The 20,380-nt window shown below is 58.2% G+C and overlaps 1 protein-coding gene across 4 annotated transcripts in view; it reads left to right on the forward strand.

Annotated features, from left to right (window-relative positions):
* RASGRF1 (Ras protein specific guanine nucleotide releasing factor 1) overlaps positions 1-20,380 on the forward strand; it is a 41,847-nt gene that overhangs the window by 13,603 nt on the left and 7,864 nt on the right. Inside the window, exons 3-20 of one of the 4 annotated variants that reach the window (XM_040602068.1) lie at positions 777-924; positions 4,089-4,181; positions 5,075-5,328; positions 6,561-6,640; positions 7,128-7,321; positions 7,438-7,547; positions 8,658-8,776; positions 9,303-9,463; positions 10,315-10,378; positions 11,420-11,556; positions 12,854-12,936; positions 13,614-13,862; positions 14,282-14,652; positions 15,784-15,909; positions 16,575-16,745; positions 17,055-17,161; positions 17,867-17,979; positions 18,626-18,686. In XM_040602068.1, coding sequence (XP_040458002.1) covers positions 777-924; positions 4,089-4,181; positions 5,075-5,328; positions 6,561-6,640; positions 7,128-7,321; positions 7,438-7,547; positions 8,658-8,776; positions 9,303-9,463; positions 10,315-10,378; positions 11,420-11,556; positions 12,854-12,936; positions 13,614-13,862; positions 14,282-14,652; positions 15,784-15,909; positions 16,575-16,745; positions 17,055-17,161; positions 17,867-17,979; positions 18,626-18,686 — 2,641 coding nt within the window. Of the gene's footprint in view, positions 1-776; positions 925-4,088; positions 4,182-5,074; positions 5,329-6,560; positions 6,641-7,127; positions 7,322-7,437; positions 7,548-8,657; positions 8,777-9,302; positions 9,464-10,314; positions 10,379-11,419; positions 11,557-12,853; positions 12,937-13,613; positions 13,863-14,281; positions 14,653-15,783; positions 15,910-16,574; positions 16,746-17,048; positions 17,162-17,866; positions 17,980-18,625; positions 18,687-20,380 lie in introns of all 4 variants that reach the window. The other 3 variants (XM_040602067.1, XM_040602069.1, XM_040602070.1) reach the window with 3 other exon arrangements.

Genomic DNA, 20,380 nt, shown 5'->3' on the forward strand with positions numbered 1-20,380 from the left:
CGCATCCCCATCCCCGTCCCCATCCCTATCCCCATCCCCATCCCACGTGGGGTGGCCACCCCAGCAGGCTGGCACTGCCTGTCCCAGCCTGGTGCCAGAGGGATGCCCGATTCACCGACAGGTTCAAAGACTGTTGGGAAGGGTTTTGTCTGGAATAGCAAAAACAGTCAGAGAGAGATTTTTCCAAGCTTGTGTTTCTGTGGCTTGGGAATGCTGGCACATCCCACCGGCCCAGGGGAGCCAGCATGGCACAGCCACGTGTCTGGTGAAGGAGGGTGCCAGGCTGGCAGCGAGGAGCAGGAGGCGGTGAGTGTTGTATGCAGGAGATCAGAGAAATATCTGCTGCAGCACCTTAACGAGAGCAGGTGCTCATAAGAGCTTGTGTCACAAACGTCCTTGTTGTTAAACTTTTGGGACCTGGTAGGTGAGAGGGGCTTGGCCATGGGTGTTTGGTGGGTGGTTTTTTGTCTCCTACCTTTTCCTTAAAATTTGCATTGTCTTTTCTGTTTGCACCCTCGCGGGGAACCCGATTCCTCTCCAAATCAGTCAGTTCTGAGTAGCAGCATCCCAAACTGCAAGAACTGCCTCCTGGTTCACTCACCCTGTGGGTACCCTGAGCCAGAGGGGCAAGGGCAGCATGTAGGACCCAAGAAGGTGAACAACCCCCCCAGTAAACCACAGCGTGCAGACACTTCATTTTATGTGCACATCCCGGGGGGAATGTATGGCGGTGGGTCCACAGGAGGAGGGATAGTCATGGCCATGTCTGCCTGCAGCTACAGGAACCTGGCGACGGAGCACGAGGCGCTGATGCAGAAGTACCTCCATCTCCTGCAGATTGTGGAAACGGAGAAGACCGTTGCCAAGCAACTCCGCCAGCAGATCGAGGACGGGGAGATTGAGATTGAGCGCCTGAAGGCCGAGGTGAAGAGCCCGGCATCGCCCCGTGGATGCGCTGCCACTCACTGGGGTGACCCACGGGCTGCGGGCGGCATCACCGCGCTGGCAGGAACCGGGGGATGTCGCGGCTGCTGTATTTATACTTGTTTTCATGACACCAGGCTGGCCCTTCCCTTGCAGAGAGGGGCGAGGGCATCACCTCTGTTGGAGGTTTCTCTTGCAGGAGCTGTGCAGCGGGCGGCTGTGGCTGTGCCGCCCTGATATCGGGGTAGGGGTGGACACTCCTTATCTCACCAATTTGCTGTCCTTATTTTCAACCTCGATACTTTGATTAGACGCCCTCAGTGTGCTGCATGCTTGGTGGTAACATCTGCCAGGCGGTGCAAAGTGAAAGGGGCTGCTGAAAAAGGGAAGGAGCCTGTGCCAGGTGCAAGCTGCATGACCTGAGCACAGCAGGGAATTTACATGCACGGTGCTGTAAACAAAAGGGATGCTGCAGTAAGAAGTGCAGTGGGAGTGGCCCCTAAAACCTGTTGCCCGTAGCTTGTCCCAGAAGCTCTCACAGCAGTTTGCTGCTCAGTAGTTTGCAGCATTGGGCTGTCGGAAGGGTGACACGACGCGGGTTGCGGCAGACAAAGCAACAAAATGCAAAAATGACTCAGCAGGCGGTGCCGAGGGAAGCTGGCATCTCTAAGGCACCCAGGAGGCAGATGCTCGGAGGTGTGGGTATGCCCTGCGCTGCCTGGCCCCCGCGTTGCAGGGCTGCAGCCAGCCCGAGGTACCCTCTCACCGCCTGGGGGGTGGTGCTGCTGGTGCAGGCGAGTGGGGGGCACCCCAGGGCCAGTGCTGGCCCCGTCCTCGTGCCTGGCAGGGAGGGTCAGGCAGCGGCTTCGTGGTGGAGGCAGCTGGGAGCATGTCCTGCTGCCTGCTGGGCTGAGACGTTGACCCTGAATCAGTCAAAATCTCAACATTGCCACGGAGGAGGCAGCTGGAGAGGCAGTGAGGGTGAGAGCGGTACGGCACATCCTTATGGTGGCCTTTTCCTGAAATGTGGAATTTTCTAGTTAAAAAGCGCAGGATAGTTGTCCCTGACCATGATTCAGGGCATGCTGAAGGCTGCTTTTTGTCTTGGAGGAGGGGACAGCTGTTTTGGCACTGCTGGATTTGTGCTTTCCAACAGAACAGGATCAGCCTCAAACAGCCTCAGCTGCAGCCCGCGGCCCCGGCTGGGTGGGGGGTTTCCCCTGGGACCCTGGTCTGGCGCTGGCTGGGAGCTCCCCCGGCCCGGTCCAGCCTCCAGGTCAGGGAAAGCTCTGCTCCCCTGGGAGCGCGGCCAGCGTAAGGGGCAGGGGAGGTGAGCGGTGGCAGCGGGGCCATGAGCATCCTGATGAGCCTTCGGTCAGGGGCGGTGGGAGATGTGGTGTGAACCCCGAAATTAGCGGAGGGGTCGGGATCAGAGGTGGTGGACAGAGCTGCAGCTCGTCCCCTGTGACCAGGTACATTTGATTTTACCTTGCAGTGGTTTGTTGGGTTTTTTTTACTCTTCCACAGGCTTTGAAGCAGAGATCAAATGATCAGCTTCTACTTTAATGTGCAAATTTGGCTCACTCAATTTAAAAAAAAACAGAAACCAAAATAAAACCATGGCACCGGCAAACGCACTTCATGGGTCCTGGCTGAGATGTGCCCAGAGCCGGTGCAGGGAATGGCTTCGGTGCTGTCAAACACTTAAATGCAGAGGGTGTGCAGGGGATGTTTGCTGACTTGAGGCTCCATAGGAAAGCACGGGGAGAGGAAAAAATTATTTTCTAAAATCTAACCCCATGCAATGACATGGGGTGAAACCAATAGAGCTGTGAATGAGCTGCATTGGTGCCTGTGAGGCTGCGGCCACTTGCTCCAGCGTGTTCCTGCTCCTGCTGAGGCTGGCGGTGCTGGGGGGGCTCTGTAGGAGAGTGGAGGTGCTGGGGGGCTGCCACAGCACCAGGGAGCCTCTCCGGGTTGCACCAGTGGGGTCACCTGGATCGGGCTCATCCGCAGCCCTGCACCAGGTGCCAGCCCCATGTTCTGCCTCCCAGCAGTGAGAAGTTTTGGGGAGATGCCTCCATGCCGAATGCTGGGGGGTCAGGTCTCTGGGAGAGCTCGGCGCTGGGAGGCGGCTGTTGAGCTTTGTGACCGCACCGACCCACAGCATTTTTAGCTTCTTAGGGCATGAAAACACACAGCTCCTCATCACAGTTTGGATTTTGTGGCAGTCATCCCCCCTTCCCGGGCTGTGACCGTGTGACAGAAGCAGCTTCTGCCCCATCCGCCTCCCCAGCAGCTCTCTGCTCATCCTTTGCTTTCCCTTCTAACAGCCCAGACACCAAAAAACCCAACATGCACTTGCCATGTACCACAGTTAACTGCTGCTGGCACTTCCCAGCATCACTGGGAAGCAGAGTCTCCAACTGAAAAAGATCTCAACCCAAACCTTCCTTTTTTCCTCTCTCTCCAAAATGTGACCTTTTTTCCCCCAAGAAAGTCCTCTTTGAAAGTTTTCTTACTTGGGTTATTTTCTATAAAATCAAGATTCAAATCACATTTTTACCAATTTTCATTTTCTGGATGGTGCATTTTCTATTTTCCTTTCCTGTAGCTTTTTAAAGGGTTGCGGCCGTGGGGGCAGGGACACGGCAGTGAGGAGAGGAGTGAGAAAAAGTACAGGCGAGAAACAGTAAAAATTCAAATGCTTGGAAGCTAACGTGATTCTATCCAATCTGTGTTGGAAAGCTGGGACTGGGTGAGAGTTTGTCCTCGTCTGCAAGTTTTAGGGTGCAAATGACTTGAGATTTTTCTTCCGTTTTCTCTCCAACTTGTTTTTTAATGACTTGCCTGCGAAGGCTTTCTTGGGAAAGAGGCATGCAGTTTGCATTGGGTACCCCGTGGGATTTCCAGGTCCCTGTCTCTGCGGTGTGTTCAGTGGGTGCGGGGGATGCCAGGGAGGTGGCAGCGCCCTGACAGCTCTGCAGCATCTCTTTATCTGCTTCATCTGCCCATCTCACACTAAGAACCAGCACCTGTGTGTCAGTAGTTAAGCTGGATGGATGTGCCATTCCTCGGCACTGCGCGGCAGCAGGGTGCCCTTGGCTCCCGGGAGATGCCAGGCTGTGCTGGGGTGGCCGCTCACGCCCTGCCTGTGCCCACAGATTGCCTCCCTGCTCAAGGACCATGAGCGCATCCAGGCTGGCCAGACCAGTGCGCCCAGTGACGACGACAGTGACATCAAGAAAATCAAGAAGGTGGGTGGCGGCGGGTGAGCGGTGTAGGGTCTGGTGCTCACGGTGGGGTCCCGGTGCTCGTGGCGGCATGACAGACACACTCTGTGTGGGGCTGGTAGAGCAGTTGGCCTGGGTGAGCTAGCTGAGGAGGTGCCTCTGCTAATGGGTTTTTCTTAGGAGGGAAATGTGTTTTGCAAACCTGGAGACCCTTCTGCTGGTTGTGTTTGCTCTGTGGGGCACTCCCCGCTTTCTCCGGGGGAGTGGGGCATCCCTGCCCATGCTGGCTTGCGCACAAACAGCGCCTCTGACATCTGGCTCCTCCCGCAGCTGTGGTTATGCCTTTTATTTTTGCAAAGAAAAAGCCACTGCCCCAACAGCTTTCCTGCAGGGAGCAACAGACCCCATGAAGAAATCGGCTCCACATACAGCGCTCTTGGGGAGAAGAAGCCACGCTTATCAGGAGATGCAGCTTGCTGTGCACCACACTCCCACAGGCGAGCCCAGCACCACATGGTGCCACGGAGGGGACCAGCACTGCCACTGCTTGGGAGCAGGTCCTGCCCTTACCCGATCCCTGGGAAAGCCTCTGCCAGCCCTGGGCACCTGCTGCCCTGTGCAGGGGACACGGGGTTGAACCCTGTGGATCCCTGTTTCTTGTAGGAGTCTTCCATGTGTCTCTCTGTAAAAGGGAAAAGAGGACACTGTCCGCAGTTAGAAAGTGCATTTAGATGAGTTATCGTTTGTTTCCCAGCCGGGAGGATTCAGAGCAGCATCAGTAGCAGGCACCATCGTGCACATCTCCGCAGAGCCAGGGAAACCTCACCACAGCGCCACGGTCCCTGCACCGTGCCAAGCGCAGGGCACCTGCCCGGCTCCTCAGCCTGGCCCCTAACGTGGCCGCTGCTCCCTCGCAGGTGCAGAGCTTCCTGCGGGGCTGGCTGTGCCGGAGGAAGTGGAAGACCATCATCCAGGACTACATCAGGTCCCCCCATGCTGACAGCATGCGCAAGAGGAACCAGGTTGTCTTCAGCATGCTGGAGGCAGAGGCTGAGTACGTCCAGCAGCTCCACATCCTCGTCAACAACTTCCTGCGGCCGCTGCGGATGGCGGCCAGCTCCAAGAAGCCTCCCATCACGCATGACGATGTCAGCAGCATATTCCTCAACAGGTGAGTGCCATCCTGGGCTCCAGGAGCTCTGCGGCACCCCGGCACAGCCAGCAGCCTCTGGACAGCCTGCTGCCCTACCCCAGGAACGGGTGCTGGGGTGTGTGGTGCTGGGAGACTCCCCAGGAGCCTGCAGCCTGGCCCCCAAAGCCATGGATGGAGCTCGCCATCCCCACGGGACACCTGCACAAGCAGCCCAGTGAGTGCTTGGCACTGACATGAGGACGTGCCGCAGGGGATGATGCTCCAGGGCTTTGGTAGCAGGTTGGGGCTGCCAGGAGCCCGTCTGTGTGAGGTCCTGGCTCTGGCGGTGGGGAGGGCAGTGTCCTTTGGCAGTCATAGCAGCCCAAAGGTAACGAAGGACGAGTAAAGCGGGGAGGATGCAGCTTTCACGGGAGATGGTGTGGAGGGGCAGCCGCAGCCGCTCCTGCAGCTGTGACACGAGATGGAAGACGCTGCAGTGTGCCAAGAGTGGCTGTCCCCAGGGGCTGGCTGGGATGGGGGGTGGCACTCACTGACTCCAGCCAAGCCATGGTGATGCCAAGTGTGTCATCAGTATGTGCCAGGTTTAATGGCAGCTGCAATGTCTCTGTCCCACAGTTGTCCCACAGCAGCAAGTCTTACCTGCCAGCCCTGGAGGTGCTGGCCACCTGTCCCTTGCGGTGGGGAGCATCTCCAGGAGCAGTGCCCTTGGCTCCTGGCATTGGCTCCTGCCCCTCTCCACAGCCCTTGCTGCTGCTGCTGCTGGGAGCTACCTGGGCTGCATGGGGTGCCAGCCTGCTCTGGCAGCAGGGAGGGACCCAAACTGCAGAACCCAAATTCCAGTTTTCCCCACATCTGGGCTTGTGTGAAGACGATGCCTTGTCTGGGACAGGCACAGACAGAGCCAGCGTCGGACAGCGGGTGCTTTCGCCCCCATTACCAGCACCACTCTGCTGGGCTGGGGCAGGGGGTGGCTTGTTCCCCTGCAGGAAGGGGGGGTCTGGGCTCCCCTGCATTTCTGGGTTGACTTCTGAGGGGAGCTTCAAGCTCCTCAGTTCCTCCCTCTCCTCCTCTGTCGTTGTCCATCACTCCCCATGCACCTCCAGGGACCCTTTCTGCACCCCACCTTGTGCAGCCACCTCCCCAGCCAGCCCGACGGCTCCCCTGCTCCCCTCTAGGCTGGTGATTTTGTTTAATTAGTCATTATTTGCCACTTGTTCATCTGCCTTTTCACTCCTTGCTTTATCTTTCAGTGAAACGATCATGTTTTTGCACCAAATCTTTTACCAAGGCCTGAAGGCAAGGATATCCAGCTGGCCGACGCTGGTGCTGGGTAAGTGTGTGCTGCCTCCTCGCCGTGTTCCCTTCCCACTCGCTGGCAGAGCCGAGCCTGTGCTCCTCCTCCTCCTCCTCATGCAACTCAACAGGTGTTTTGCTAACTGGCAGCAGTGGTGAAATGCATCGCATGGCACGTCGTTCCTTGTTTGTATCGGTCGCAGGGGCAAGGACCGGAGCAAAAAACCCCAGAGAAACCAAATTGCTGTGTTCCTGGTTCTGCTGGGTGGTGGAAGGGGTGGGCTGGACCGTGCACAGGTGATGCTGAAGAGCATTGCTGTGTCAAATTAGACCTTCGGCTAGCACTGCAGGGTTTCTTTAAAACCCAAACTGGGCAGACCTTGGGCTTGCACAAGCAGCAGGAGATCCCAGAGGGTGCCACAGGTGGGATCTGGGAGTAAGGAGTGTTGGGAGCCCGGGGGGCTGGATCCCAGGGGGTGGGCTGGACCAGCACACCCACCTCTCCACCGCCTCTCTGCTCACAGCCGACTTGTTTGACATCCTGCTGCCCATGCTGAACATCTACCAGGAGTTTGTGAGGAACCACCAGTACAGCCTGCAGATCCTGGCGCACTGCAAGCAGAACCGGGACTTCGACAAGCTGCTGAAGCATTACGAGGCCAAGCCTGACTGCGAGGAGAGGACCCTGGAGACCTTCCTGACCTACCCCATGTTCCAGGTGACGGCTGGCACGGGGATCGGCCCCAGGAATGCCACCACAACAACCCCTCCATCCTGCCCACCCCCTGGCACTGCACTGTGGCTGATGCCCTGCTCCGGTCTGTTGTGCCACAGATCCCCAGGTACATCCTCACGCTGCACGAGCTGCTGGCTCACACCCCCCATGAGCACGTGGAGAGGAACAGCCTGGATTACGCCAAGTCCAAGCTGGAAGAGCTGTCCAGGTCAGACCCACCACTGCCTGCCCCTGCCCATCCTGGCAGCCAGGGGTGCAGGGCTGGGGCCAGCACCACGGTGGGTCGGGCCGGTGGAGGGGTTTCTTGGGCAGGCTGCCAGCGCAGTGGGCTGCCCTTCTGGTGGGCAGGGAGCAGGGCTGGGGCAGGCAGACCCTCACCCGCAGGGTTTGGTGAGGGTGCAGTGCCAATGGGACTGGTCTGGTCTGGGTGTTCGTATGGCATCTGCAGGGCAAAGCTGGTGGAGATGGTCATGGAGGGCACTGGGGTGGGACGCAGGAGAAGCTCAGTCCTCAGTTTGCTCAGAGCCCATCAGCCATCCCTGACCAGGATGAAACCCCTTGCGAGCTGTTGGCACTTTTGAAAGCTGAGATGTTCTGGTGCCACCTCCTGCCCTCCTGTGCCACCGCACCCCCGGCGCCGGTGGGGTGGGAGCCTGGCTGCTGCTAGCCGGGGGCTGCCTTTTCCAGGGCTCCTTAATGATGAAAGACCAATTTTGGAGCGCCGGGATGGCTCTGAAGGTCCAGCTCTGTCCTCTGTCTGGCATGGCTGTGCCGGTGGCTGCTGGTGGGGTTGCCCTGCGGTAAGGGGCTGAGTGCCTCCAAGGCAGCTGCAGTGACCACTTGGGAACTGGCCACGATTCCCTGTTCCCAACCCCCTCCCTCCACAGGCCACGGACCAAAGCATTCTGTGTGTCCCGTGCCAGCGTGTCTGGTGCCAAACCCACCAGCACTCCTTGGTCCCAGGGTGATCCATCAAGAGGTTCCATCCCTTTTCCCACTCCTCAAGAAGCAGGGATGTCGCAGGGGGCTAGTGATGGGGGGGATCTGTCAGCCCTACATCAGAATTTTGCAATTTCTGATGCAAGAAGCACTCACGTTTCAATATTTAGAAATCTGGAGGTACAGCCCAGGCTGATGTGTGGGTTACCTCCTGAGCTCCGGGGTCTGTCTGGGTAGATACAGGTGACTGCCATAATCCTCTTGATATTCCTTCAGTTTTGGTGTTACCTGGTGCAGCCCCTCCCATGTGTCCAAAAGGATCTGATGGGAAAAATGCAGATCTCATCTGAGCTCTGATTTTCTCTTTTCCCTCCTTCAGGATAATGCATGATGAAGTGAGCGAGACTGAAAATATTCGAAAAAATCTGGCGATAGAGAGGATGATTATTGAAGGGTGTGAAATTCTGCTGGACACCAGCCAGACTTTCGTAAGACAAGGTACCGCGTTTGTGTTTATGCCCCTCCCCTCCGCAGTTATAGCAAAGCCCTGCAGCCCCCGTCCCCCCATCCCGCATCCCTCTGTGCGCGGTATGGTGAGTGGTATAATTTTAAAATACAACTGGTTTCTGAATTGTCTCTGCCCCAAAGCACCTCACTTCCAGACAGTTTTGGTGCTGCATTTTATTGTGTCATGGAGCAGTGTGCGCGTTTTGGCTGTTACCGATTTCCTAGCACCAGGGAGGTAGGGGGATGCATCCTGACCTCCTGGGCATGCTCCGTCCCGGAGGAGCATCCATGCGGTGTGGGTGCAGGGGCGGGTTGGGGGCCATGGCTGGTGCCCACCCTGTCTCTGAGCCCCCATAACCTGCACAGCTGGTGGCTCACAGGGCTGGTCCCAGCCCTGACGCCTGGGGACATGCCCCTGCTCCGCTCTGGGCGCATGGCAATGCCCCACTCCTGGGGACCGTGCCCTGCAAAGGTGCCCCTGATGCCGCTGCCAGGGATGGGTCTCTCCCCTCCGTAGGGTCCCTCATCCAGGTGCCGATGTCGGAGAAAGGGAAGATCACGCGGGGGCGGCTGGGCTCCCTCTCACTGAGGAAGGAGGGCGAGCGGCAATGCTTCCTCTTCTCCAAGCACTTGATCATCTGCACCAGGGGCTCTGGAGGCAAGCTGCATCTGACCAAGGTGCGGAGTGGGGGGGGAACTCAGCAGCCCCCAGTGAGGGCTCCGGCAGCTGCTGGGGAGCTGTCGTGGCTCCCTGGGGTGCCAGGGCCACAGGCTTGTGCATGGGGAGGGGGCAGAGGCTGGCACTGCTGCAGTTCAAGCTGGCCAGGCTGTCTTGGTGGCACAATGGGTCCTGGGACCGCCATGCCCTTCCCTGGGTGCAGCATCCCAGGGGTGCTGGGCTGGGATCGGGCAGGCAGGCAGATTTATTTTGTGTGGTTCAGATGCCTTATCAGTGATGTGCGGAGCTGAGTCACGAGCAAAGATGAGAAATCACAAGTTCTCAATAAAAGAAGTTATCCTGATTTGTAGCAGAAACCTCGACAATCTATTCAGTGAGAAACTTAAATTATAGAGTAGGTTTGTACATAACGCTCACAGTCTCCTCTGGTCCGCTCCCAAGACTCACGCTTTTGTTGGTGGAAGTTTTGCAGTTAATTGAGCAAGAATCTTACAGAAATTGCTTATTACTGGTATTAAATTATCAGTTTGAAAAATTACAGTCCCTGGCAAAGAGTTCATAATTACAACAACAGGCTTTTGGAAAATTTAATTTAAAACTCGTATTAAATAATTTATAAACAAATTAGTTGATCGGTTATACAAGGCAAACCGCAACATCCCAGCAGTCAGTAACTGATTTTTTCCCAGTGAAAGCAGACGCTGTGCTGGCCGCAGGCTGTGCGCGCCCTCAGCAGCATCGCCCCGGCCCTGGGGCAGTGGGCTGCGATGCAGCATGGGGGTCTGGGGCAGGGCAGCCCCCAGAGACCCAGGGGGATCCTGCCACTGAGCCCTGACTCCCATCCCTGCAGAACGGCGTCATCTCCCTCATCGACTGCACGCTGGTGGAGGAGCAGGAGAGCACCGATGAGGATGGTAGGTACCCCCACCCCACCAGTGGCCCCGAGCTGGCAGGGTCCCCTCATGGCGTGCCCAGGGCCCTGCTGAGCCCCCACCCGTAGGTGCAGGGTAGGGGTGTTGGCTTATGCATCTGCCGGTGGGTGCTGAGCAGACCCACATCTCAAAAAACAGTTGCAGCTACTCCAGGACCCTCTTTGCTGGGGCTGCCGGCACCACCAGCATGGCAAACCATCTCCCGCTGCGCACCACAGACTGTGTTGGGTTTTGCAGCGTGGTCACCCCATTGCAGGGGGGGGGGGGGGGAACATGCACCCAGGGGTGTCGGGGAGGTGCTGGGGGTGCAGGTCCCACGCTGGGGGCTGCACTTGATGCCAGACCCTCGGCACGACGTTGCAGCCAGCCCTGGGCAGCTGCTGTGTTTCGTGGCTGGGGACCGATGGCAGCAAGGGCAGCACTGCCGGTGTCCCCCGTACAGGTCTGGTGCCCTCCTGGGCCGGACTGCCATCCATCCATGCAGCGTAAAACCAGCCACGGCAGAGCTGCAGCAAATTCAGATGTTGAATAGATTCAAAGAAGTCATGATCTACTGGCTCAATTTAATTAAGTAAATTATTTACTGTGAACCAAACAGATGCACATTTATGCAAATATGACCTTCCTGAGGCAGGCAGCGAGTGTCACAGCTCAGTGCTTGCAAGTGGAAAAAGGCAGAGATGCTGGACGTCCTCAGCTGTGCCCACTTAACTGCAGGCTTGTGAAAAAGAACAGGCTCCTTTCTCTTGTCCTAATTATGAATTCATTAACACGTGCTGTGGAGCCGGGCTCTCCCCTGGCGTGCAGCGGTGGGGCCGCAGTGGCGAGGCCATGCTGCACTCCTGCTGTGCAGACTTTATTTTGCGAATGGTGAGTCTTTGCCCAGCGAACCTGTCCCATCCTCACTGCAGACAACCCACAAAACGCAACAAGCTCCATAAAACCATAACGAAACCTATGGTGGGGGAGAGGGGGTGGGGAAATCTTTTCACAATCACTGTGTGTGCTTTTCCTATTCCAAAGCAAAAACATCAGGGCAGGACATCGACCATCTTGACTTCAAAATCGTGGTGGAGCCAAAAGATTCCTCATCTTTCACGGTTATCCTCGTGGCCTCATCCAGGCAGGAGAAGGCTGCGTGGACCAGTGACATCAGCCAGGTAGGATGAACCTGGCTGGGAGGAGGTGTCGGGGCGCCGAGTCCCTGAGGGTGGGCAGCCACCACAGGATTCCTGCTGCAGCAGTGGCTTTGGGCACCCAGAATTAATGCTTGACATTTGCTGCGTGGCTGCAGTTCTGCTGCCTGCCCTTGGGCTGTGGCTGCGCCGGTAGCATCCGGCTGGGTTTGCACCCTGGGTGCGTTCTGGTGCCAGCGGGGTGCTCGGGACCTGCTGCAGGCTGAGGTCTTGCTGCATCAGGCTGCTGTGACCAGCCCGGGTGCACCCCCAAGCCTTGGGCACCCAGGGAGGGTGGTTTCAGGCAGAGGGTGACTTGGAGCTGGGGTGCACCAAGAGCCCAGTCATTGCTGAAAGCTTTCTGGTGTCTGGTAGCTCAAAGAGGAGGAGGTGGAGGAGGAAGGTGACGCAGCTGCAGCAGGTGGGAGCAGAGTTACCTATCAGTGCTCTGCCTGCACGTGTTGATACATGGTTTGGATTTCTGCTCTGACTCAGACACGTGGTACAATTTACACCTGCTCTTCATTTGCTTTATGCAAATGACTTTGAAGATATTTTTTCCCAGGTAGGAGGAAGAGAAAAGTTATTGATTAAATAGGGATTGCCTCCTGGCCACCTCTGTTGTACCATGCCCTTGTCTGCATACCCTTGCTGAGCATCGGTCCTTGAGGAGGGCTGTGGGGGAAGCTGGGGCCTGGCCCCACGCAGGGAGGTGGTTGCTCAGCCAGCAACACCTGGTCCCACTGTGCGGGGCTGGGGTCAGTTCTGCCTGCGTGGGGGTCTCCAGCCCACGCTCCTGCCCAGAATAGCCCTGGGTGGTGAGCTGGCAGGGAAGGGACCAGTGCTGCTCTGGTGCTCGCAAGGTCTCCCTCTGAGAGCATCCAGCAGTGCAGGCAGGGAGGGGAGTTCAATTACAGCAGTAAAGGATGAGAGCAGGTTTCTGGCATCTCTCGCAATACCTTTGTGTCTGCCAGCGCACCCTGAGCCTGGGCCGGGTCTGTAGCAGGAGAGCTGGGGAGCAGCTCTGCGTGATGCTTTCCCCAGAACAGGGATGCAGGACTGTGATGGTGAAGCTCCTGTTTTCAGGCAAAAGTCTTGCCCTTCCCAGCTGTGCCCTCCCAGCTCGGTCCTCCATCAGGCGCGGTAGATGCAGTTAGCCAGGATGTCTGGTCAGGATAAGACCAGGCTTGGGCTCTCTTATGGTATGTCCAAGCCAGGTGGGCAGCAGGGCCGGCATCGCCGCCGCTGCCTTCTCCCACTTCCCACCCGTGTCTCTTCCCAGTGTGTGGACAACATCCGCTGCAACGGCCTCATGATGAATGCCTTCGAGGAGAACTCCAAGGTCACCGTCCCCCAGATGATCAAGTGAGTGCTCTGCCCGGGCTCTGCCCCGCTCCACGGCACAGCTCCTAGGGCAGCCAAGCGCTGCCGAGATCCCTGGGAGCCCAGCAGCTTGCCCATGCACTCAGGCACTTGGGTTCGTTGTTGTCGGCGTGGTAATTAGGAGCGGTAATTAGCTGGGAGAGGAGAGTTGTGTGGGACTGTGCTTGGGGAGGTGGGAAGGTTGAAGGGAAAATAAAAATAGTAAAAGCTGGGGGGGAGCAGGGAGGTGGAAGCACCAGAAGAGAGGGACACAGGGGGCTGGTGTCCCCATGGGTGCTGGGGTGCAAGAGCTGCCCAAGGAGGCGCATGTGTGGCACAAGGGGGACCAGGCAGAGCCGGTGGGACGGGGCAGTGTGGAGGGTGTCCCCCCTACATCAACTGCCCACACTGCTGCGGGCCTGCTGTCAGGCACGGGCAAGAGTCTTGGTTTGTGAGTGTGCCCCGGTGACAGGCTTTCCACATTGTTTGCACAAACCTCTGCAGTGTTTGCAGCCATTCCGGGGTGCAGGCTTCCATGCTTCCCCCATATCCCTGCCTGCGGTTTGTGTAGGGGCACCCTGTACGAAGGAGGCTCCTTTGCTGCCGAGGACCTGTACTGCTTCCCGTGGTCTCTTGGTTTCGTTCCAGGCTGGAACCACAGATATCTTGTTTCTCTGCAGGTCTGATGCCAGCTTGTATTGTGATGATGTTGACATTAGGTTCAGTAAAACGATGAATTCCTGCAAGGTCCTGCAGATCCGCTATGCAAGCGTGGAACGGCTCCTGGAGAGGCTGACAGACCTGCGGTTCCTGAGCATTGACTTTCTGAACACGTTCCTGCATTCGTACCGTGTCTTCACCACTGCCCTGGTCGTCCTCGACAAGCTCATCACGATCTACAAGAAGCCGATCAGTGCCATCCCCGCACGGTGAGGCCACACGTGGCATCGCTGCAGTGCCTGTGCCGGTGGCCTGTCCTGAAGGACTGGCAGGGTTTATGGGGGGGACGGGACTGCAGCACTGCTCCTCCAGCCCCTCTTCTGTCCTGTCAGTCCTCTGCCACCCCAGGTGTGCCTGGCCCTGGTGCCAGCCCAGGGCTGTTTCCCCTGCTCCCCATGAGTTGCGATACCAGCAGATCAGGGGAGCAGATAAACCCGAGCTCGGTGGGTGTCCCCACCGCCGGGAGGGCTGGGCAGTGTGGGCAGGGCAGCAGGGGCTCGTGCTGGCTCTGCTGGGCCTGGGGGGATGCTCTGGACACCCAGCGCTGCCAGAGCTGCTGCTGTGGGGTCTCCACTGTGATTCGGGCAGAGTGGGTGTGAGTTCAACCTTTCCCTGTCCCTCCACCAAGGTCCCTGGAGCTCCTGTTTGCAAACAGCCAGAACAACAAGCTGCTGTACGGCGAGCCCCCCAAGTCCCCCAGAGCCAACCGCAAGTTCTCCTCACCTCCTCCTCTCTCCATCACCAAGTCCTCATCCCCCAGCCGGCGGAGGAAGCTCTCCCTCAACATCCCCATCATCACAGGAGGGAAGGCGCTGGACCTGGCTGCTCTGAGCTGCTCCTCCAACGGCTATGCAAGCATGTACTCCTCCATGGCTCCCTTCAGTAAGACCACCCTGGACATAAACAAACTGTATGTGTCCAGTAACTATCCCAATAAAATCCCTGACGAAGGAGAAGCAGCTTCAGAAAAACAAGAGGAGTCGCTGCCGAGCAAGCAAAGTAAGTTGCTGTGGATTTGCAGATGGGTGGGCTCCAGCCCTGGCAGCCAGCAGGGAGGGGGCTGGGTTTGGTGGGTGCTATGTAGGAGGTACAGGGACATGGGCAGGGGCTCGGGCACACTGTGCCCAGGGGCTTTGTGGCAGCAGGTGGCCCAAGTGGGTGCTGGTGAGGGGGTGTGTGTGCAGGGAGCCCCTGCCCCACGAGCAGGCACGCAGCAGTCCCCTGCGCACTGGGGAGACCAGTGGCAGTGGTGGCAGCGGTGGTGGTGGTGCTCCTGGTGATGCAGTGACTGGTGTGATGTGGCAACCAGGAGCCTCAGCAACAGGGTACTGCGGGGAGGCAGTCAGAACCGGGTGAGTAAAACATCGCAAAGGCCACAGGTCATTGCTCCGTTGAGCATCCCTGTGCTGACGTCTGGTCACGGCTTTGAGCACAGCCCAGCAGTGGAGGACAGCAGTTTCCCTGTCTTTAACAAAAGCAGGAACAGGCTGCAGCATCCCTGTTCGCACCTCAACATCATCCTGTCCCTGGCTGCGGGTTGTGTAAGCACCTTCTCACCTGGGTGCCCAAGCAGGGGCTCCAGGAGGGGGGAAGCTGCTCTGTGGGGCAGTTGTAGACCAGGGGAGGGGACAGCCCAGCTGGAGGTCAGGGGACAGGCTGCCCCAGCTCCTCCCGCAGCCCTTCGCTGGTGGTTTCCCAGTGCCTGCACCCTGCGAGGGAGGTACTGCATCCTGCTCTGTCACTGTGCATGGGATGCACGGGCTGGAGCTCACCCACGGTCCGGTTTGCCATTGCCAGCCTTGGGCAGAGCCTCTGAGCTGGCACTGCATGCACCATGCATGGCACAGAGAGCTCCTGCCTCCCGTGGGTTGTGTGCTACCTGAAAGCTAAGTTATATATATAATAACAAAACAAAAAATAATCAGCCAAAACCCAAAACCCACGAGCAGAAAGAAAAAAAGCACTCCAAAAGCCCCCAAAGTAATTGCAGGACTGTACCTTTCCTGTACTTAGTTGCTGTATGCACAGCTGGAACGATTCTGACTTTAGGAAAATCTGGAAGAGCTAAAATGCAGCTGCAACATGCATGTGTCCAGCGGTGATGGTAAATGTGTTCCCTGTTCCTCCCAGGCTCAGAGGTGTCTGTCAGGGAAGAGTCGGACACGGATCCCAACCAGAGTGATGAAGCAGAAGCTGAAGCTTCCCCAACAAAATCTCCGACAACTCCTAAGTCCATCAAGTGCAAAAATTCATCAGGTAACAAGTGAGCCAAGACTTGTCCTGCTCAGGGGTTACCCAGGGCTACCTGCTGCCCTTGAACCTGGCCATGCAGAGCTGCTAAAGGTGCAGGTGTAAAACTGAAGCAGACATGAGAAGGAGCAGGACTTTACCCTTTATTTTGCTGCAAGGGGGCAGAGAAATGCAGAACCCTCTGCCTGTGCCACAGAACTGGTCTGCACATCTTACGGGGTCCTCTCACCCCTTTCCTCCCCACTCGGGACTGATCTGACAAGTTAGGAGCGAGTTACGCTGCTCGAGATGTGAGCCTGGGCTGCATCAAGCATCAGTTTATCTGCTTGAGTCTCCCCTGTAGCTATTTTAACACCACCTATAGCACTCTGTTGGCTTAATTCCTGCTAGAGCTGTGCTGGATGAATTCTTGTGGCGTCACCGGTGGCATCCAAAGCTGCCCATCTCCTTTGCCCCAGCTGTGGCCAGGCAGAAACCAGCTCTCCATGAGGAGCAGCCCTGTGTTGGCCATCTGCACCCGCCACCTCCACGAGCCCTGTTTCCATCTTGCCCCCACACAGGGGGCTGCCTGTGTGCCAGGGGGGTGGCGTGTGGGGCCAGGGCTGCGGGAGGGGAGCCGGCTGGCACTGCGGTGGCAGCCGGAGTGGTGTTGGCTTTCTTCTCTGCCCCAGATTTCTCCTTGTTTTCTTACAACAACGGCGTGGTCATGACGTCCTGCCGGGAGCTCGACAGCACCCGCAGCGCCCTGTCTGCTGCCTCCGCGTTCGCCATCGCCACGGCAGGGGCCAACGAGGGGACCCCCACCAAGGAGAAGTACCGCAGGATGTCCCTCGCCAGTGCAGGTACCCTGCCCCAGGGCTGCTGAGAAAGCAGGGATGCATTTTTGGGGTACCTGTTTCTACCCTACTCATCTGGGTTTCCCCCCCTGCCTGGGAGGCAGCCCCTACTAGGGGAGCCCAGAGCACCCACAGTCCAGCACCCGTGGCCCCAGGCATCCTGCTGCCTTGTAACACGGAGCCTCCCCAGCACTTGCATTTAAGTGACAGCTTAGGGATGCTTGAGAAGTGGGGCTGCTCCTGCAGTCCTGACAGCAGCCCCAAGCTATTCCCGATGGAGCTGGAGCTGTGCTAAGGGGTTGCTGGCAGTTTCAGGCTTTCCAACAGACCAGCGGAATGGAGACAAGGAGTTCGTGATCCGGAGAGCTGCCACCAACCGTGTCCTCAATGTGCTGCGGCACTGGGTCTCCAAACACTCGCAGGTGGGCAGTGGGGGGGCTGAGCAGGGACTTGGCACCGTGGGGACCCTCCCTCCCCGCCGGTGCGAATTTGGTTGTGTGCTGAGTGGCTCAGCCAGGCTCCAGCTGGAATGACAATTTGGCGCTTCTTTTTTAATTAAGCAAATGAGTGGACTTGGGGAGGGGATGAAACTGGGAAGCAGGGGAGCTGGGAGCCCTGGGTGCAGAGCCAGGGACCAGGCATTGGGCTGCAGTGTTTGCATATGTGGTGGGCAAAGGAATGGAGCCGGGATCCACAGTCACCCCCAAGCTGGGCTAAGTGGAAGTGGAGTACTTGGGTTTGGTTTCTGTTAGGGGGTTTCAGGCTGGGGTCAGGGTTAGGACACTCTGTGGCTTTCCTTGCTGTCCCTGTCCTTCTCTGCTGTGGGTTGCTGGGGACACTGGGAGCAGTGCTATACTGTTTGTCACTGGAAAGCCCCCGTGCCTCTCCCGGGCCAGGTATAGAATGAGCCTGGTGCTTTCCTGGCCAGTTCCCATTTGCCGGGCACTGCAGACTGGGATTTTGTAGGGAAGAGCCATCCTCTGCCCTCGGCCAAGCAGCCGCCCACGCTGGCACCGCGGGGCCCGTCGGTCTTGGCCGGGTGTAAACGGGCAGGGAGCGGAGCTGCTGGGTATTGCGGTTCCTCATGTTATAGTGCATTAACACTGTGGCTGTGCCGGCTGTGGCAGGACTTTGAAACCAACGAGGAGCTGAAGTTCAGGGTGATCAGCTTTCTGGAGGAGGTTATTCACGATCCCGAGCTCCTGACCCAGGAGAGGAAAGCAGCTGCCAACATCATAAGGTGAAGGGCGGTGGGCGGGAGGTTGCTTTTCCTGGATGCCGCGCCAGGTGCTGGGTGACTGCATCCCGCTCTCGCTGGGGACAGGAGGGCACAAGGGCTGCAGGAGGGGCTGTGCCTGCAGTCAGGGCCTGGGCTCAGCAGGTGCTGAGGAGGAGGATGGGCAGTGCTGGCCGTATCCGTCTCCCCAGCACATCGGGAGCTGAGTGGGGGCCATGGGCGAGGTGTGACCCCCCAGCCTTGTGCAGGCACGTGTGCAGGCATGGCTGAGGTGCGGTGGTGAACCCAGCGAGCACGTGGCCCTGCCCGCTGTTGGGCAGTGGGACAGCACCATGGCTGCCCCTCCCAGGGGCTCTGGGCTCCTCGGGGGAGCGGGGAGGCTCTGGCCGCCCAGGAGCGTGTCCACCACATGCTGGGGCTGAGGAAGTCATGTCTTGCAGCAGGAGTGATGCATGCAGGGCCAGCTGTGGCCTTGGTTAAGGGTTTTTTTTCTCTTTAAAATGGGAAATGGGACTTAGAAACATTCTTGTGCATGCTGAGTGTGAAAAACTGTGAAAAACCATGAAGTCATGAGCTGCAGCCCCGTTGGGGTTGTGCGGCTCTGATGCTATCCCAGCCAGAGTAACACTGTCTTTTAATGCCTTCACAGGACCTTGACGCAGGAAGATCCAGGAGACAATCAGATAACCCTGGAGGAGGTCGTACAGATGGTAAATACCCTTTCCCTTTGTCGCTCCGCCTGGTAGCTCGGTGTGGTGGGAGGGGGACAGGTAAGGGTCCCTGTGCGCTAGTGCACCCAGCTCTCCAAGCCTGCTGTCTGGGCCCACGGCTACAAAGCAGGGAAAGGTTTTCTGGGGCAGGGACAGCTGTGAGCACAGCTGGATCTGTTACAGGCAAAGGCAACAATGATCCAGCCCACTGGCCGTGTTAGTGCTCCTGCACCGTTGGCAGGATGGCTGGAGTGCGCAGAGGGATGTGCCTGCCCGCTGCTGCCAGTGCCCGCCCAAGGGACACAGGAGAACCCTGTGGGTTTCCAGTCATCTGTGTCCCCAGACCTGTGCTGGTGCTGCCACATACTGGTTCCAAGTGACGGGTGCTGGCTCTGCTGGTGTCGGTGCTGCTCCCCCGGCAGCAGAGACCTGGGAACATGCAATGGATTTAAAAACATCAGAGTGGCTGCAATGCATTTGCTGCTTTCCTGCATTTAAAAAAAAAAACAACACCAAAATCTGCTCCCAGAAAAACCCAAGAGCCACTTTAAATTGGCCGGGTGCACCTGAAACAACAGTGGCTCTGTCCCTGGGTCTGCCGGCTGGCTTCTGGAGTGGCTGGTCCCTCTTGGGTTGTTTTTTAAGCTTTTGCCTGTGACCATGGGCACTGGAAACTTCTTCTGAAGACAAAATGAAACCAGAGGGTTTCAATCTGCCCCTCAATCTGAGCAGCTGCACAGCAGCGACCTGTGGTCGAAGGCATGGTGGGGACACAAGGGTGCCCTGGTTTTTGGGGTGCCCGTTGGGGTGAGGGGGGTTGTGGGTTCCCCGACCCCCTCTTTGTGAGCTGGGTGTGTGCGTCGTGCCATGTGCTGAGCCCTCGCTGGCTGCTCCAGGGTGCCAGAGCCCTCCTGCACTGTGCAGAGGGTGCTGCTGATGCCACCGGTGCCGCTTGCCCACCCAGTGTTTGCTGTCAGCAGCACCCCGCGCTCTGGCAGGGTCTGTCCTGCAGCCTGCACCCCCCAGTGTGCACCCACCTCCCTGCAGCCTCGCCATGGGCTGCTGAGCCCCCGCAGGGGAAGTCCAGTGGGGGTTTGCTCCCTGGGAGCCACTTTCACAACCCCTTTCCTGCAGCCAGGAGGGGATTTTCCAGTGAGCTGTTAACTCGTGCTCGCCGGGCTGGCTCCCATGGGTGCCTGGAGCCACTCTGCTTTTCCCAGACCCCTCCTTGCAGAGGGTGCTGGAGGGAGGCGATGCCTCTCCTCAGGGAGAAGCAGCACCCCGGAGCAGCGTGCTTAGCTGGTCCATGGCATTGCCCCCAGGTCCTGCACCCCAGCCACCCAGCAGCGTGGTCCCTTGGCACCACTGTCCCTGTGCACCACTAGCTCTGGCCAGGGGACACTGCAATGTGGCAGCTGGTGGTTCAGTGCAACAGCCCTGAGCAAAATGGCCCTGCCTGTGCTCTTTGCCTGCAGGCAGTGCTGGGGAGGGCAGCCAGGAGGAGGGTCTGGGCTGCCTGTGAGAGTAACTGGCTGGACTGGAGGCAGCGCAGAGCACCTGCACACACCCTGCGCCTGCTGCCCCGCATACTCTGCGCTTTGTACCTCCGCCCTCGCAGCACCATCCCCAGAGCCACCCACTGGTCCCCGTCTCTGTCCCTGCACGATGCCAGCCCAGCCCCTCTTTCCTCTGCC

The sequence above is a fragment of the Falco naumanni genome, chromosome 7 (assembly GCF_017639655.2).
Source record: "Falco naumanni isolate bFalNau1 chromosome 7, bFalNau1.pat, whole genome shotgun sequence".
NCBI lineage: Eukaryota > Metazoa > Chordata > Aves > Falconiformes > Falconidae > Falco > Falco naumanni.